The sequence below is a fragment of the Heliangelus exortis genome, chromosome 18 (assembly GCF_036169615.1).
Source record: "Heliangelus exortis chromosome 18, bHelExo1.hap1, whole genome shotgun sequence".
Taxonomy (NCBI): Eukaryota; Metazoa; Chordata; class Aves; order Apodiformes; family Trochilidae; genus Heliangelus; species Heliangelus exortis.
In genome coordinates this window covers 11,677,635-11,696,145 of record NC_092439.1, presented here as the reverse complement: position 1 = coordinate 11,696,145, position 18,511 = coordinate 11,677,635, and the positions used below count along the sequence as shown (strand labels likewise).

General features: G+C 42.2%; 1 protein-coding gene and 1 long non-coding RNA gene across 6 annotated transcripts in view; one reads left to right on the top strand and one right to left on the bottom strand.

The window, feature by feature from the left end:
- Positions 1-16,974, bottom strand: part of KCNC1 (potassium voltage-gated channel subfamily C member 1) — a 114,876-nt gene extending 97,902 nt beyond the window's left edge. For all 5 annotated transcript variants that reach the window (XM_071761661.1, XM_071761657.1, XM_071761660.1 and 2 more), the window contains exon 1: positions 16,021-16,974. In XM_071761661.1, the coding sequence (XP_071617762.1) occupies positions 16,021-16,590 (570 nt within the window). In that variant the 5' untranslated portion in view covers positions 16,591-16,974. The remainder of the gene's footprint in view (positions 1-16,020) is intronic.
- Positions 1-18,025, top strand: part of LOC139804422 (uncharacterized) — a 76,360-nt gene extending 58,335 nt beyond the window's left edge. The window contains exons 2-7 of the long non-coding RNA XR_011729378.1: positions 4,731-4,812; positions 11,837-11,919; positions 12,713-12,802; positions 14,379-14,563; positions 16,147-16,263; positions 17,939-18,025. This is a non-coding gene — a long non-coding RNA (uncharacterized lncRNA). The remainder of the gene's footprint in view (positions 1-4,730; positions 4,813-11,836; positions 11,920-12,712; positions 12,803-14,378; positions 14,564-16,146; positions 16,264-17,938) is intronic.
- The last annotated feature ends 486 nt before the right edge of the window (positions 18,026-18,511 follow it).

The window sequence follows — 18,511 nt, the reverse complement described above, 5'->3', positions numbered from 1 at the left end:
TCCTATGCAAGACCATACTGCTTCTGTCTGCTCTCCTTCAGTTCCATCACTGCATCTGCCACTGAATTTTAAAACATATATTCATATTGGAGTCCTTAGTGACCAGATTATATTAACAAGCAACATCTTTTCATTAGACAGCATATGTTCTCAACTAAACATTTCCAAGGGCAAAGAGGTGCTAACTGTCCCATGGATTTAACCAGCAGTGAGAATCACGAATCACTCCTGGAATAACAGCATCTTTTAGTCTGCCAGAGCAAGCCTATGGCTCCCTCTCACTTTCACAAATGTCCTATATATTTATTAGGCCACTTCTTGTTTTCTCCTGAAATTCCATTTAGGCTTGGATCACAGCTGAGAGGAGTCTGTGTGTGATGAAGGCCATAATTCTTGTGCAGGGCTCCTTAGAGAAAGAGCTGGTTTGGCCAGATTGAAATGCTGAAGTCTCTGCCCTAGAGCTATTAATGAGATGAAGTTGGCCTCTATTTTTGAGGTTTTTTTCTGCCAAGCTCTTGTGCCAGCCACCAAGGTGTTTGACCTTCAGAGGCTATAGGAAAAAACTACGTGCATCAGAACACACCATCCAAAATCAATCCTCAAATGTCCTTACAGCAAAGGCTTCTCCAGTGCTAGCACCAGTGGTAATATGTGAGGCTTTTCACTGTTGAGCCTAACCCTTTTCTTATTCTTTGGCAAGCCTGCAACAGCAAAATGTGCTCTTTGGACCACAGAATCTACTACTGCAAGTTCCCTCCTTCCTGGGCTCTTGTGAGGGCTGCTGTCTTGCTTGCAGCACGTGCAGAAGGTACTGGCATCTTGCTAACTCATTTGAATTACTCTGATTAGGTTGTTCTCACCTTGCTGGAAAAGGAAGGATTTTTATAGGTTGCTACCATCAGAGATATCAAGCTCTTGACAGTTTTGCTTCTCTACCAGGCTGGTGATTTGTGATCCTGCATTTCCTTTCCAGGGTCCCAGCACTATTTGTTCTTCAATGTCCAGTGAGCACTGAAGGGACATCCCTCTGCCCACAGTGATTTGTCCTTCTGATTCCAAAGCCTCCTCCCATCTCCTTCTTACTGTTGCTACGTCCTACTCCAGGCATTTTCCTTCTCATTGCTTACATTGGAACCACTAATTTTCTGTAGTTCCGCTTCAAGAGAGTGTCCTTCTGATGTCTGATGATGACTGCAGTTCTTCCACTGCATAGCATCATCCCGTGCTTTGTGAGCAGGAGATCACTTAGTTATCCAACAATTAAAATGTTGCTTAAGAAACAGAATTGGTACCATAGCCCTTGGTTGAAAGGGGAACAATCAGGACAAGATGATGCTCCTTCTAAAAGGAGGAGTGTTTTCATGTCCAGAAAGGGTTAGAGAAACACAGCCAGGCTGGGAATCATTTGTCGAAAATTTCAGGAGAAAGCCTGAATTTTCCTGATTTACACAGAATCCTGGTTTTATTCTCAACTGATCCAAAAACAAACAAAAAACCACCCCACCTCAAATCACATAAGGGACTGTGCATTTGTTAATAACTTAATGTAAATTATAAAGGCAATTTGGAAAAAAGAGATCCTTTTTTTCCTTGAAAACATTCAACCATATTTGTTGTATTTGTCCTTCAGACTTCAAACTGACAAGGCTTCTTCCTTACCCATAGATCTTAAGAGATCTTTGTGCAGAAAATTCTTTGATTTTTTAATTTACAGTCTCCGTTTCCACTTTTTGATTAAGTGTGAGAGGATAAAAAGGAACTAATTCTGGGAAGCAAAAAAACTTTGGGATTTTTCTCATAGAGAAAAGGGAGAAACTTTGAATTAACCTTCTTCAAGAGGAAGAGGAGAGATGTGAGGAAAATATTTTCTTGCCAAGAAGAAAATGTATCTACATTTATTTGCACGAATCTTTTGCATCTAAAACTGCAGACTACATAGAATACTGCTGATACTCCAAAGCCTGTTCCTTATCCAAAACTCAGCGTATTGTGAGAAGGCTCCCGATACATTATCTGCAAAGTTTCAAAAAAAAAAACAACCCACCAAACAACAAATCCCAAGAAATTCTTCAACCTTTTCCCTCCCTCCCAACCCTCAGGAGTAGCTGGATTTGAAAGACAAATCAGGCTGTGGAATAAATGTCAGAGAGGGGCTGGTGACATGCACAGTGACTTTACTTTTGGCTCATCTTTTTCTGATGTGTTTAGAAAATAAAATCACTGCCTCGGCGTAACGGGGGATTCAAAACCACGAATGACTACGTAGCATTGTAATGAAGACAGGTGTATTTTAAGAAAAAATGGATTGTACCCTTAGCTGCAAGACTGTGCCGAGTTTTGTTAACTAGAATAATTTGTAATTCGGGCTAGTGAGTTGGCTTAAGAGCATTTTTGTGGCCTGCAGGCATTTTTATAGCAGGACTGCGGTGAGCTCTTGCAGTGAACAGTAGCAGGAATTATGCAGTGTGATAGCTTCATGTCATCTTGAAATTCTTCTTGATTACAGCTAGTAGCGTATGCACTGCAGCTAGTGAATGAGAAGATAATTCTTTTCCCATTTATATCCAAACCTTTATTGATATGCTTCTCAAAATACAGCTTCTGGTCTCACAGTAAACATGGTACAGGGCTTGTGATCATATTTTACATGTGTAAATTGTCTGCTGTGTTTTTCTGAATGTATTTCTGAGCCCTTTGCCATTGGTATACGTTACAGCTCTTGGAGAAAGATCTATAGACCAAGCTGCTGCTGCATCTGTGGACAGCCATGTACAAGCTCATAATAGAAATCTTTTTTTTTATATTATTCTGTTGCTACAGTTGTCAAAGAGACAAGGAAAGGATGCCACCAAAAGGGTTTCTTACTAAGTTTTGCAGTTACTAGAATTAATGACGTGTCCACAGCTATCGCAAGTGGAAATTACATCTGCTAGACTGGAACTGCTGAATGAAACCTGGATGGCTATTGGATGAACAATGGGATCAACTCCCCATGGAAAAACAAAAACAGAACAATACAAGCTGTTGTTTCTGGCATTCATGTCTAGGATCTCTGCTTGAATTGACCACAATTCTCACACCTGTAAACCTGTCCATCTTCTAAAATAGATTTACAGCAATTAGGATAAAAAAAAAGATTAGATAAAGTTTCTTGTTGGTCTGAATTAGATTTTGCTTCTGAATTCAAGAGCAAGAAATGCCATAAAATCAGAGTGGTAGTTTGTAGTGTTTTCTGCAGATATACAGCCACTTCAAAATCCTACCTGGTAGGATGAAGAGAGTACAGAAAGTTCTCCACATTGGAGCATATAAAAATGGTACCTGAATAAGCAAAACAAAAACCTCTGGAATCATAGTCCCTCTGTGCGGTATTCCATAACTATGTAGATCCAGGGAGCAGTAGATGCCTACTTTCCCAGTTCTCCACCTCCTAGAAGAGTGAAAATAAAGATGACCTCCCCAGATTCCTACCTGTGAAAGACACATCCCCATCTTTGCAAGAACCCAGCAGAATCTTTGTGAATGTGCCCCCGTCCCTTGAATTTTCTTACAAGGTGACTTTCATCCTAATCACCTTGAGTACTTTGCACTTCAATACTGAATACTTATTTAAAATTCTGATATTTTCATTATATCTTCTTTTTATACAAGTTTTTTAGAAGTATTTTCATAAAACAGTAAGACTCACAGAACACTCATGATGCAAGGAGATATTAGCAACGGCAGTTTCCTTACCAGGTGATGATAAATAGACACACAAAGCTATCACAACTGGTATTTTAAAAATCTTTCCATGCCCAGCTTAAGAACCTTTGGGGATCAACTTGAAGAGACCATCTGCAGCTGTCACTGACTTCAAGGGGAGCTACAGAAAACCAGAATCCGATGCTGAAAATTCCTGTTGTGACCTTTGTGAGATCAACATTTAGGGACTTTTGCTACTGCACCTATACAGCTCCAAACATTTTGGTTTTTGCTCATATTCCTGCCACTTTTGCTGTAGTTCCTTCTTTCTCCCTTTCTAATAATTTAAGAGACAAGATGACAGAACAGATTAGAAAAATACCTATAAATAATACTGTACGTAAAGAGGCATTTACCCACCGAGTCTTAAACTGATTGCCTGATTTGGGTCTATTTTTATAAGCTTCATCGTACTTGACACTGAAAATGATTCATATAAATATTAAGTATTCATTTTTAGTCCATTGCACATAAATGAGGGTAAACTGTAGTGTGCTTTGGAGTTCTAACCTGCGGGTCCTTACTTAGGATGGAAAAAAAGGATAGGAAGATTCAGTTCCTGAGTACTCTACAATTTTGTCCTAATGTCCTGTATCAGGTAGCTTAGATGCAGCACTTTTAAAAATTTCAATCCTATTCATATTTCAAAGGGTGTTTTGTTGTGTTTTTGTTCGTTTGTTTTTAATTCTTCTTCATATAAAAATAAGGCAAGTTAACCTGACGTAAACTCTAAAGCTGAAGGGTGTGGAATATAACATTATTTTTTATTTATACCTCTTTGTTCTGTTGTTCTGTAGAACAACGCTATCATTATTCCTTTGCTGTATCTTTTTTAAAAATTAAATCAGTTTTTAAAATGTTTTATTTATTGTCTAAACATTTTGTTATTTAGAATGCACGACAAAGCTATTTAAACAATGAAAGAAAATATTTTTTTTCAATATTTGTCAATTCTAAATTCTAATGCCACTGTGTTTTTCTTATAGCTGGAGTAGATTTGACAACAGATGGTAAAGCTGTAAAACTGCCTCTGCTTCATTAGAGCCCCTGGCAAGTCTCCTATATAAGGTAAAGTACAGTAGAGGCGGATATTTAACAATATACCCTTCACAGTTTCCACTCAGATTTTGAACCAGTATTATGTGTATCATGAAGACAGTGAATTTAAGAGCTAGAATGTTTATTGATCACTTTGGTGTTGGTTTTTAGCGCCCGAGTTGAAGTGCATGTGCTGTAAAAGGCCCCAATCTTGCAAAGACTTGTTCTAGGGCTTTTCCAAGTTAAATTATCCTGGCAATAGTCTCATTTAGATCACTTTTCTTTAAAGGTCATAATTCACTTTGAAATATTAAAATGTAAGTGATCAATTCTCACTTAAATTACGATATGTTTATGTTAAAATATTGATGAAATGGCAGTCTTCAAAGATTTTAAGAATGATATTTAAATGGTGTGAATGCAAAGTGACAGATTGGTAGCCCTGGAAAATGTAGGTCTTTTCAAAACAAGCTATGTGATGTGTCCTTACACTGATTTGGGAACTTGCTTTCCAGTGTAGCAGAACTGCTCAGACTCTGAAGTCAAAAAGTTTTCTCTGCTTCTGCCTATCACCTACTTCAGTTTATTTTCCAGTACTTTTGTGTGTGTTACACACATTCCTTCCCCACAGAGGCTGCACAGGCATCACTAAATCATTGTACATGGTTCAGCCTGGAGTCTGCTGCATGATGATGACACTACAGCTATTTCCTACTAGGAACTGGCTTTGAACTAGTGAGTGATTGAAATAAAAAATCCTAGTGTTACCACACACTAAAGTTATGGTGTCTCTGACAGCATCACTGCATGTATCTGTTCCCTGCTGTCACTTTTGGTGAATTCAGTAGCCCAGAATTACCAGGCAGGAACAACTGCTTAGTTCCATGTATCAGAAGATGCTGCTGTGCCTTGCACCCAGCAGATCAGTTTGTAAATGCTGTGCAAACTGGATCAGCTTCACTAACTGCCTGGACTGTTATGCAGCTGTCTGAAGTACGGAAGTCTCTTCAGCAGAGACAGATGAAAATTTGAAATCCTGAAGTTACAGGAAGATATTAAACTTCAAAATTCACCTTCTAATTAAAAAAAAAAAACCAATAACAAAACCAAACAACTGTAGCCACTGGATTACTGCATCCGGGGAACTGTTTCACACTACTTGTATCTCCTATTTTCATTTGAGTGTGTTTATGCCAATAGCTTATATTCAGTGTGTATTTGGCAAGTGCATTTAAAGGACTGCCTGTTAGTAAATTAAAAATTAGGGGTATTAACAAGGCTTTGATATAAGGCAGTTTCCACAATACAAAAGCAGTTCTGGACACAGGCAGAAACAATACTGCAGGCACTGGGAGATTTTAACATGCAGTTAAAAAAATAGTATCAGCAGGGTTAGTGTTTAGGGAATTGCAAGTTTGAACTCTCATGCCTACATCCTTTCATGAGTCTGTCTTCAGAAGTGAAGATGTAGCACCTGACTGGTGGATTTCTGTGACACTGGAGCGAGGTGGTGGGTGACCATCCCTGCTGCCTTGGAGCTGGCTGCTGCAGCTGATAGGCTCTGCACCTTGTGAAGAATTATTGCTTTGGGTGAGGTGCTCCAGTCCAGGCTGGGCTGGGAAATGCTACACCTGAATATAGAGTAAATTCTTCTCCGAGATGCTTACTGTTAGCTTGCTGGTTTTGTAGCAATAAGCACGTAGGGGTGTCAAGAGACCTTACTGTGCTAGTTACTGCAATAAACATGTAGTAAGGGAGAGCTGAAGAAATGCAAAGCAAGTAGCTTGAGAAAAGCTGGTTTCCAATTTTGAAAATTATGTAGTAGGAAAATTTCATAGAAATTGAGGAGGGCTGAATCATACCCAAATGAGCTAATATAACGTGTTGTTTGTGTGGTCATGCCATTACAAATGTTCATTTGCTGAGCTATACCAGCCTGGCCTGCCTTTGTGCTACTGGCATGCTGTATGTAGATGCTAGCTGAAAACCCTACAAGGATTCTTCAGAGCAAACATGCAAGCAAGTAGGGTGCCCAGATAATGACTTCAGGCAGATCTGCTAACAAATGCTTGCTTGATAAATTGCATGAATGCAGTTGCTTGCAGTCATCTGTCCAAATCTCAGGTCTTGGGGATTTTTTTTAGGTTTCCTTTTTTTTTTTTTCCTTTTTTTTGCTTTCTAGTAGGGTCACACCATAATGTAGTGTATATTTCTGTGGACATGTGTGGACTGTTCTGAATTAATTTTAAAGAACGCCTAATTAGAACAAAGCTGCCCTAGCTAAAATACCCTTTGAGGACAATAAATACGCAGTTTTAGCAGTTGCTGTAGCTGATGGCAGTACATCCGTGAAGATAAATTTGTGTTTTGGAGTTGAAGATGCTACAAAATTGCTACTGAATGTCAAACTTCATTTTCCTGTCACTGACACTCACAAGGTAAAACGAGTTTCTTTTCTTAGGGGAGCAGGCTCTCCAAAAGATGTTTTCTTTAGAACAGTGAATGCACTTTTGCACTATTGATTTCCTGCTGCTTAGACATAACTAACATTCCAAGTAATCTATACAGTTGTGAAATTTACATTAGGTCTTTTAATAAAATCACTCGCACCTCTGGGACTTCTTGGTAGGATAAACATGGAACTCCTATCAGCTGAACACTGAATTTCAATATTGCTTAAGCAAAATGCAGATGTAAGCTGATATGCTACTGCCCCCCCAAAAAGCAAACAAAACCCACTACCTCTCAGCAGCTAACTCTGTCTGGTATTGGTTGAGCTATCATAGCACAGTTAGGTTGTTCTTGATTTGACCTCACAAAGTGTTTTACTGGAAAAGCCTGAGTTAACATCAGTTCTGCAGTATGCAGGACACATTCCCAAGAAGTGCTAAGGCACGTTGTCACTCTTGCAAAACTCCACACTGTAAGTAATGGGGAGATCCATGCTAAAAAAAAAAAAGAAACAGGAAAAGCACAGTGTGGCTGATATCATGTTGTCTTAATTTTAGAGTACAGTTCAGAGGCAGCTGTGAAGGCAAGCCCTTTTGCATTGAGTGTTATAGCAATTACACAATTGTCCTTGTCCTGAAAAATTTTGCCTGGAATAAATCTGCTTGGGTCTCTGGCTGGATCCCACTAAAATCAGGGGTAGCAGTGGCAGTGGTCTTATGAGTTGGGGTGGGATTTTTCCTGATGGTCTCTTAACTCCTTGCCCATGTCCTTTGCTGCTCTAAGACATGACCCCCCTTCTGCTGGAGGTTATAGGTGCTCAGCATTTTTAGAGGTTTCTCCCTATTCATTTTTTTAAAGGCTGATATCAAATTAGAACCATTCCAATTGAAGTTTTTCATTTAATTACCAATTGGATAAATCACAAAACTGGCTCCCACCATTTATACCTGTCAATTGATCCAGTGTAATAAAGACTGCAAGAATCCAGACTGAAAAACAGAAGAGGCTTATTGGAATGAATTTTCCAAGTGAAATCTGCAGCTGAATTTCTAATGCGTATCAAATGATAAGCAACCTGAACTGACCAGATATTTCTGCATTTGAATAGGGAAATTCAGGTAATATTTTAAATACGTTTTTTTCTGTGGGAAGTTTATTGGACTGAGGTAGAATAGATTTTGCCTTTGTTGTTTAAAACCGAATAATCCATCTTACTGCTTCTTAAAAGCTCCATTCTTTCTTGGGTTTTCAAGTAAAAAGCCAGGAAGATATTTTAAACCTTTTCATGTGCTCACAACACCACAGCGGTCTTGACCAAACATTTTCTTAAAGTAAATCTGGCAGTGCTAAGCCTCACTGCTGCTCCTGAACTATCAACACAATTACGTAAGCGTGTGCCAGCAGCATGTGCCTGTGTTGGTAGCTCGTGCAGCACACACAATGCTGGCTGTCCGCAGTGCACCGAAACGGGAGATTTATTGCCTTTACAGAGGGCCATTACACTGCAATTTTAATTCACTCTTTTTAAAGGGTCTTACATCATAAGCAATCACTGCAGAAAACCTTGGACTGAGATTTATTCATAATTTTCATAGCGTGATTTATTAGAGCCCCCGTTGTGTCTTGTGAGTCACGCGAAAGAAATGAAAATCAATCAGGACCTGATCCTCTCACCTTTACCTGTGTTGGGTAGTACCTTGTTCTCAGCCTGAAGGAAATGGGGATATTCCTGGAGTAAGCTATCACTACAAGTGTAGGAGTGAAGACAGCAAAATCTGAGCTATTACTGAGCACAGGAGAGAGATGTAAAAATTATTCTAGAAATGACAGCGTTCGGTTTATATTCCAGGGGGAGGGGATGGTTCTCCATAGATTCATAGATTTCTCTGATTTCATCTGATCCTAACACTCCTGTGTACCATTTGGAGTGAATCACATATTTATGTAATGCAATATTCAGCAGAGAAAGCCAAGTCAGCCTTCTAATACTGTTCTTTCCTCAGATCAAATTCAGCATATAGTAACTGAGAAGCTAATTGTAATAAAATTGCAAAGATCTTAAAATGGCTTTTCTATTAGTCTTACTCCCCAAGCATCCACTGAAATTTCATAAAATCAATCCTGTACAAAATGGAAACTCAGTTTTGCCATCTACATTTGCAAGGGGAAGAATTACACAGTTGATTATCAATTAGGGACAATTTTTAAAAAAAAATCTGAATACCCCTGCCTGTCCTTTCTATCATGAAATGCAGAGCTTGGATATGATTTAGCTGAATATTAATTGAAGTCATGTGGCTTGAATAGGGATGTATTCTATAGTCCTTTGCAGTAAAAAATGCCAGTAAGATCATGAAGAGCTTTGTCAGTATTAGAGCTCTGTGTTTTGATGCAATGTACTAAAGATGCTCATGTCTTTAACTGATTATGAAGATGTGTATCTGAATATGTATGTTCTTAATAAACTGCTAAGATCTACTGCGCTTCAGTGCTTTGGAATGGAAAAATGCAATGTGTCTGTTTAAAAAAGCAGTACACTGCAATTAATTTGTTATCCTGAACCATACTGCAGGAAAATTCATTTCTATCCTTGGAGTCGGTGGTAATTTTGGCACATAATTTCAATAACAGTAAGGCTGGGCCCTCTGTTGCTGATTTGCTACCATCTCTTCTTATGTTAAAAGAAAGGCAGTATGTATAGACTTCAGTAAAGTACTACCATAAATATTCACAGATCAGTCACGTATTTTTAAAAATAGGAAGGATGAATACCACTGAATACTAGACTGCACAGCAGAAGGAAAAACAGGATGGAAAAATAGTTTTCTTAGGTATAGTCTAATCTATCACATTTTTGTGAGCAGTTCTAAAATAGAAATATTAAAATTGATCCATAGATCTTTATCCTTTATCTCATGATATATCAACAGAGAATATGAGTATTTTGTTGCCTTTTTTTCCTAACCAAAACTAAAATAGCAAATGTCAAGAGAAGGGCAAAGAAAATAACTGAAGGCACACAGAAATGAATTAAAGAGAGAAGGGACCAAGTATCATACTGAAACCAGTCACTGAATTCGTATTGATTTCAGTGCCACCAAGGTTACCTTTTCAGAAGTATTTTGGGATGGTTTAATTTTTAAGTCCTTCCTCATATGGAAATCCCACTCAGCTTTGTAGGAGGTGGCAGTGATAGGAAGGCATATATATATGTGTATGCATATGATGGTATGATCCATACAATCACAGCCTTGGCTAAATCAAGTAAATTTTGTAACCTAGAAACATTAAAATTAAGATTAAAAAAAAAAAAAAGAAAGAAAGAAAATGCCAACAGATGCTGTTCTTTTTTAGGGTTTTAGAATAATAGAAATAAAATAGGAAACGGGCAAATGAATTTAAAAGCCTTCCTTGAATTAGAACTGCTAAGTCTGTACTAGCCAGCCATACATTTGTCAAGTGGATAACATCATCTCTCTCATCTCCCTGTGAGGCTGTGACTTCAAAGAGATTTTAAGATGTTCTGGGCAGACATTGTATCTTCCTGTGTGTTTTTTAACAAATCAAACCAATGAAGTCATGATTCTGCAGGGTTGCTATGATCTTTTTTTTTTTTTTGGTGGTGGTGGTGGTTTTAAAATTTATTACTTCTGAAGCCAGAGGGACAATTCCCAGGAGTTATTTTTGAGTGTGCTTGCTCCCACCTTGGCTAACTCAATAGGAACAGAACATGGGACTTGATGTGAGCAGTGAACACTCTCTACTGGCATTGCAAATCTGGACAGGATGCAGAGAAGACTATACCATACCTAATAATAGGTTATATAAGGATTTGCAGTAACATGGCTCTTGATGGGGGAAATAGGAATAAAACCGAATCTTTGGAATCATATTAATAATGAATGACAGAATGGTAGTTAACAGGTATCTATACATGATTCTATTATGCAGGGGAAACTTCATTTAACCTAGAAAGAGTCTCATTTTTCCAGAGTTGTAATGCAGCTAAAATTAGGCAGTCTTGTTAGTTGTCAAAGTATATGGTGAGAAAGCCTGCAGCCAGCTTCAGTGCAGGATTAGCTATGCCTCTGCAGGGGAGATCTTGCAGAAAGGCCCAACATAGAAGCACAGCTCCATCAGGGCCCCTTTGATGAACTCCCTCCCCCAGGAGTAGGGTGTATGTGGGTTGGGGAGAGTGTGTGGGGCAGCTCCCCTTCTTCCTCTCCCAATCCACTCAGAGCACTGGCCATGGAGCAGCTCCCCTGTGTCCTGTGTCAGATAGCTGCAGGATGAGGTCTCCTGTGAAGGGTGATGAATATTCCCACTTTCTGATACATTTCACAGTTACTGAGTTTAGCTGTACTGGGCCAGAGTAAAAGATGAGCAGAAATCACCCCAGCCTCTAAGCCTCAAGACAGTAGGATCAGGATCCCATAAGCTGTCTTGTACTTAAAGGATGTAATTTAGATAGAGAAAAATCAGTTTCAATGAGCACAGGAAGGTTGAAATGCTCTTGAATGTTTAAAGAAAGCTGGAGGAAATCCCTGAGCTGTGCTTTTTTCTCATCTTTTCCCCGCTATTCTTTTTCCTGTCTCCTTCTCAGTGTCAGAAACTTGTCCTTCAAAAATCACCCACTGAGGAAAGCAGATTCTCCTGCAGGATGTGAAGGGAGAAGACAAGGAAAGGGTGAGTGAGAGTTTTGCCTTTCCTCTTGCAGATCAGAGCTGTATAGCATATGCCAGGATGGCAAGTCAAGCTGTTGAGGACTATCCGTAGGACCCTAACCAGCTTTTATTTAAAAACAGTAAAAATGTTTATTTGGAAGGACTACAAAAGCTTTCCTGAGGGTTCATTAGTGAAGCTTAACTGTCCAATTTGAACGTGAGCACTAGCACAGAATTTCTGCTGGGAGCTCCTCATTCCCAAACACTGACTAACCTAACAACTGTGAATTAACACAAACACAACCTTACCCTGCTGGGGAGCAGAAGAAGGATGGGGGCCAAGATGTTAGATACCTGCAGGCCAAACTCCCCAGGAAGTCAGTGGGAGTTCTGGTAGCATAAGAACAGCATGAGCAGACATAAATATAAAGGAGACAGCATGCTAAGAAAATATTTTTCACACATTTGTGTACTGAGAGGTCTATGAAGCATAATGAGCGCAGAAGGCAGGAGCTCCATTACATCATAACTCCCAGATATGCTGCTTTAGTATCTGTGTGGTTTTGTGTGTGTCTCCATTACCCCCTTTGCATCTACTTCTGAAAAATAAATTTACAAAGCTCCCTGCAGATGCAAAAAAGACAGTTCTAATAAGCTTTAAAGAACTATGTTGCCCATTTAGGTGCACAATATCCACTGACATGCAGTGATACACAGCTGCCTGATCAGATGCTTTCAAAAGTCCACCTAGATGCCTATGTACCAGGTATCTGTAAATCTGATCTTTTCTATCACCTTATTTATTACTCTTTCAGATCTCCACATACCAGACTTTGCCTCTGTTATCCAAATGAGGATTCTTTAAGTGACACAGAAATGCAACACCCAATTTATCTCACACTAAGGTAGGTATCTAAGGCAATCTGTGATTTGAAACAAGCTACCTTTTCTTATTACAGACTTAGGAGATCATGCATTTTTTCCAAGTGTTTCACCTTTATGGAAAGACTGACCTTATTTAAGAAATTACCATTTAGAAGACTAGGATTTAATTAAACTCAGCCATCATTTAACAAAAAGCTTCTGACTGTGTTGCACCTAAAGATGATTAGTGACTGAGAGGTTCTGTTTTATCAAAATAAGTTTAGAAACAGACAAAATTTGCAGAGTTAGCTGATTTTGCCTAACATACACAAGTGCTCTTTCAGTCTTCCCTGGCCATCTGCAATGACATCAGATGTAGTTTAGTACCAGTTAAGTGTTGATGAAGAAAAACTGTCAAATGTACCTGTAAGCAGTGTCCATCAAAATGCTTCAAGAATGGCCAGGTTTGGGTAAATGCTGAGCTTTCCCTAAGCATTCACTGAATTAGTGTACCAGATACAGCCCAGGGAAATCTTGCTTTATTCAGATCTGCAGGTTTTAATTTCATCTTAATAGCCATATGCTGTATTCCTTTTACTTGCCCAAGTGTAACAGTATAATGGTTATATAAACTGATGCTTATAGGAAGAAGTTATTTTGACATACAATTTGGAGCCATATGTAAACACCAAACACATATATAACCACTACCATTAGTACAACTCTCAGATACAATCAGGATGACAATTTTCGTGGGGTTTTGGGAGTTTTTTTTTGACAAAATAGCAACGTGAATTTAATTTTTTGAGTGACTGAATACAGCTTGTAGTTGAAAGTAGTGTACACAAGAGTGTGGTAAAGGTGGATTTGTTGCCTGACTCCACTTTACTAATGGTTGCTTTAATATGCCATTCACTTATTAATGATGCAATCAATTACTTTACTGTAAATTAGCTGTTGTGAGTTTGAGCTCTTTTTGCAATGTGTGTGTTAGGTTACAGGAGCATAAATCAAACTTCCATCTCTTTTTACATCCATAACCATAACATATGGCTTTTATTACAAAATGTTAAGTGTCTTATAATGTCTTCTTAATGGACAGTGTGTGGATGTGCTGGTGATGAGAGCTATCTTCCTTCATGCAAAATATTAATGCATATGGCCTACGTCTCCATAGATACAAGTTAAAGAATCATATTTAATGCATTAAATATTCAGTATACACTTTAACTTTGCTCAGAATTTGTATTTCTCTAGTTTAACAATCCTTTAAGGGAAGAACAAGTTAGAGGAAAATCAAGGGTTGAATTCTACTAGGTACGAACATGTAATTGTGAATAAATGGTATAACATCCACTGCAAAAAAAAATCCCAAACAAACTTAACCCAAATTACCTTATAAAATGCTTATTCCTATATGAAAACACCCATTGAGAATCAGAAAATAGGATTCATAACCTTGTAGAGTTTGTAATATCATAATGCTTCTAAGCAAGAGGGTGTTTTAGTCTCAATTTGTATCCCTTTCATTGGGACAACATTATCAATTTGGCTTTTGCACCATTCCACAAAATCTTGGGCAAGCACACTGATTTGACTTGAAATGTGTTTTACCAGCAGATTCCTGGGCACCAGAGAGATGAGCTGTTCAAATCAACACCTGCTAACACTGGGCTTGATTGGAGGAAGCTTACTAAACCTGAATGATACCCTCCAGCCTTCTCTCTCCATTTCCATGCTCCCTTGGCAGAAATCAAGGAATTAGAAGCTGCAGTTCAATAGCATCATCCTTCCATCTCTTGGTAAATATTTTATTATTCAGTTATCCTCTATGCTGTTTAAAGGAATTCATTTAAAATATTAACTTCTTTGTTCAGGGAGGAGGTGTCCAAAGGGTATGCAAACAAGAAGCTTTAGAAATGCCCCAAGATACAACTCCAGCCTCAGCTCCAGCTTTCCCCATTCATTCAGTCTGCAGACCTGGTAGCTCCCTGCTGAAGGTCTCCACTCAGACCAAAAGTCCAGCAGCTGTTTTTCCACCACCCATTCATACATGACCAGCTTCCCTGTCCCTGCATTTCCTCTTCTCTTTCATCCATCTATCCAATTTGCTCCTTAATCTCATCTCATTTCTTTGATCCTCCTCAGGAACACTGATCATCCTCCCACACCAAAGCACCACTCATGCCAACCTGGGGCTGGCAGCAATTATGCCTTAACAAAGGTATTTTTAAGAGTGGAGTAAAACCTATACAAACCAATTTCTTTGGCAAGGCACTATCCTTCATGTTTTCCTGATTACCAATATGGGTATCCTGGGAGTTAAGCCTACTGCTGTTCCTGAAGTAAAGGTTTTCTTTACTTTTGACTTAAGAAGGGGAATTAGGCCCTAATTAATGTAATTAGCCTCATAGGTAATAGCATGAAAGGCACCTAGTCAGAGGAGTCAGGTGACTGTTTAAGACCATCTTTATCCACAGCTATGCTGTGAATTGCACCAGTGTGCTACTCCCTTTCCAAAACAACTGCAGGCACCAGGAGGGGAGTTGTCCTTCAGCAGCCAGGCAAGAAACCTGTCAAATAGTGTCCCTTCTACATGAATGAACCCTCTCCCCTGATTAATACTCTGCATTTCCCACAAGGGAAAAGACAGAGTGAGGAGCTAAGTGAGGAACTGAATTACCCATTCTCAGAGAAGCATGATCATAAATATTTAATATGGTATGTATGAGAAAAGAGGAACAGACTCCCTTTCCAGTCCAGGCTGAGAAACTCTCCAAATCCCTGGGCCTCCCAGGGACTGCCTGCTCCCATGATCCTTTCTCCCAGCTCATAAAGGGGAGAGAGCCTTAGCCCGTAAGAGGGCTGGACTGGGAGTTTCTCTTTCCTGGGAGATGACTGTAAATATCTGTGCATGGAAAGAAACAACCTGCTGTAATGGAAGCCTCCATGGCCCTTGATTAGGACCCTGCTCCTGGCTGTGGGTTTTCAGGAGCCTATTTCAAAATAAGGGTCTCTGGAAGCCCACGTATGAGTACTTGAGCTCATGCCTTGGTCTCCACTCGTGCCTCATGCATGAGGCCTGCTTGAGAGCATGGGTTATGTCCCCATAGCCCGTGCATGATTTTTGTTTGCCCACACACATGGGTGGCTGCTCTGCTCTGCTCTCACAGTGAAGATAACCCTGACGATGCTGGGAGGAAGTGGGACTCAAGGGAGGTTGGAGTGTTTTGATGAGGGTGCTGATTGAATAGCTTACCCTTGCATATCTGGAGGAGTAGGGATCCTCAAAGAGTGCCCAGATGCGGGGCTGCCACCGTCTCCAGAAGCCCCCAGACCTGCCATCTGGGGAGTCACTAAGTGCTAGGCGTTTTGTCATCTCCAGCTCCTCTTCACCATCACCAGAGTCTCCGGTGCCATCTATGTCTCCGTCCTCAGCACTGCTATCCAGGGGTGCCCCACCAAAGCTGTCCAGAGCCTCTTCGGCGTCGCGGTGCTGCCGGTAAGTCATCCAACAGCAGGGCTCCACATCGGTCTCATCGATGCCCCAGAAGGCCAGCTCCTCCTCGTACAGGGGCCCGCACACGTCCGCGGGGCAGTGCAGCTTGCCAGTGCGGTAGTAATTCAGGATGTGGGCAAAGACGCCCGGGTGCCGGTCAAAGAAAAACTCATCCGTGCGGGGGTCATAGTCGAAGTGGCTGTGGGCATCGGGTTCGGCGATCCAGGCCAGCCGAGTGCCGGGCAGGGTGCGTAGGGTGCTGCGGTAAGTCTGGTGCCTAGTCCCTCCCACGTTGATCACAATGCGGTCGCTCTCGTCGCCCTGGCCCATCTCGTCTCTTATTAGGCATGTCGCAGACTCATCCAAGCAAGCACGGCAGGCAGCAAGCCCGTCAAGGGACGGCTGCTCGGCGGCAGTCGGTGCCTAAACCGAGCCCCGATCCAGGCCCGCTCCAGGGGGTGAGGGGCTCCGTCCAGCTCTGCGCCCCGGGGGCCGCTCCGAGGGGACGCCGGTGCCGGTGGCTCCCGGCGCTGCACCGCCGCCGTCTGAAGTCAGACACTCGGGGGCCGTGGTAGCTGCAGCCGCGGCGGAGGGGCAGGGGGGGGCATGCTCCGGGAGCGCGGGCGCTGCGGTGCCGGGGCGCAGGGACGTGCCGGAGGGGGAGGGCCCTTCCCTGGTTGGACGTGGCCAAAAGCACCGAAAAAAAAAAAAAAAGGGGAGGGGAAGGGGGGATTAAAAAAAAAAAAAAAAAAAAAAGGGGGGGGGGGGGGGGAAGAAAAATCGCTGCCCACAGGTGCTCCGGGTGCGGGGCTGTGGGGAGCCGGGCAGGAGGCGGGGGTGGGCGCCGGTACCGCCTGCAGCCGCTGCTGGGGTTCGGTGGGGCTGTGCCCGCACGTTGCCCGCGGTGCGGGGCGGCGGCGCCCGCCGGTGCTGAACGGACAGCGCCGCGTGCCGCCTCCGCCCCTGCGGCCGGGCCGGGCCGAGCGCGCTGCCGGTGCGGGCGGCGGGGACCGCGGCGCTGCCGCTGCTCCTCCCGCAGCCGCTGCCGGGCGGCTCGGTGCAGCCCTCCCGTTCGCCGGACAGCGCCGCGCAGGCGCGCTGCTCCCGCCCCGCCGCCGCTCGCCGGGTCCTAGCGCCGGCCGCACCCCCAGGGCGCCGTCCCCAGCTCCCCCCGGTCCCCTCGGTTCCTCGGCCGCCGCGCCCTTACCGGCGCTGGGACACAGCTCCCCGCTCCGGTAACCCCAGCCGGAGGAAGAGCGGCCTCAGCCTCCGCTGGCGTCCCAAGCAATCTCTGGCTCAGCGGAGCGGTGGTCGCACTAAGGGTCACCCTCGGGCAGCGACGGGTTTCGTAGTGCTGCCCTGCGCTCGGCTCCGGGGAACCCTTCCCAGAGCTACTGAAATGAGTCATGGCTCTTCTTGTCCTTTGCGGGCTGGACTCAGTGAAGGGCAGAGGCAAAATTCAAGATTTCCCCAGGCATAAACTTCTCACATCATGAACAGAGATGCCTGGGGTTTTCATTTCCTACTGCATCGCACCTCTACAGCAGGCCCACACACCTGCTGCATTTCTCTGCCTTTTCTTCTGCTTTTCTGCTGCTCACTTTTTTCTTCCCTAATACCTAGGTGGAAGGAGGCTGCAATTTGCATTCATGTTGTTATCCTTTTTTATTCTTATTAGTTTGCAAAGAATGCCAAAGTGAAGTTTCACATCTATAAGAAGACCAGTTCCTGCCTTGCGAGGAGCTTGAAGAACAGCAGAGAGATGTTTGTGTGGAAAGGAAGCAACAGAGGTATGCTGACATGTTCTATATTTTGTTTTATTTGCATCCAGCATCTCAGGAGGAGTGGGCTTATGGCAAAGCCTGGAAAGTTGAGCCATTGTGGATGAATTATGGGAGGTCATTTCATGATGAGTAAATGTGGTGAAGAAACATGTAATTGAAGGGTATATGGTTGAGGAGTGCTGCTGGAATGCAGAAGTGATATAGAGGACCTGGTGCTCAATAGGTTGAGCCTTGAAGGAAGCCAAAGATTTGGAGGTACTGGAAGAGCAGTTGAAGAACAAGTGGAGGGCTCCTGAGGAGTGAGTGGTGTGGTCAGGTTTGCAAGGGCAGATGTTTGGCCATCCACAGCTTCCTTGGGTTGCATAGAAGCATTGCATATATTTGGGGTGCAGAGAACTTTGTAGTGGGATGTACCAAAGAGGCCTAAAAAATGTATTTTCCTATGAAAATGTTGGCAGGTTGGTCTC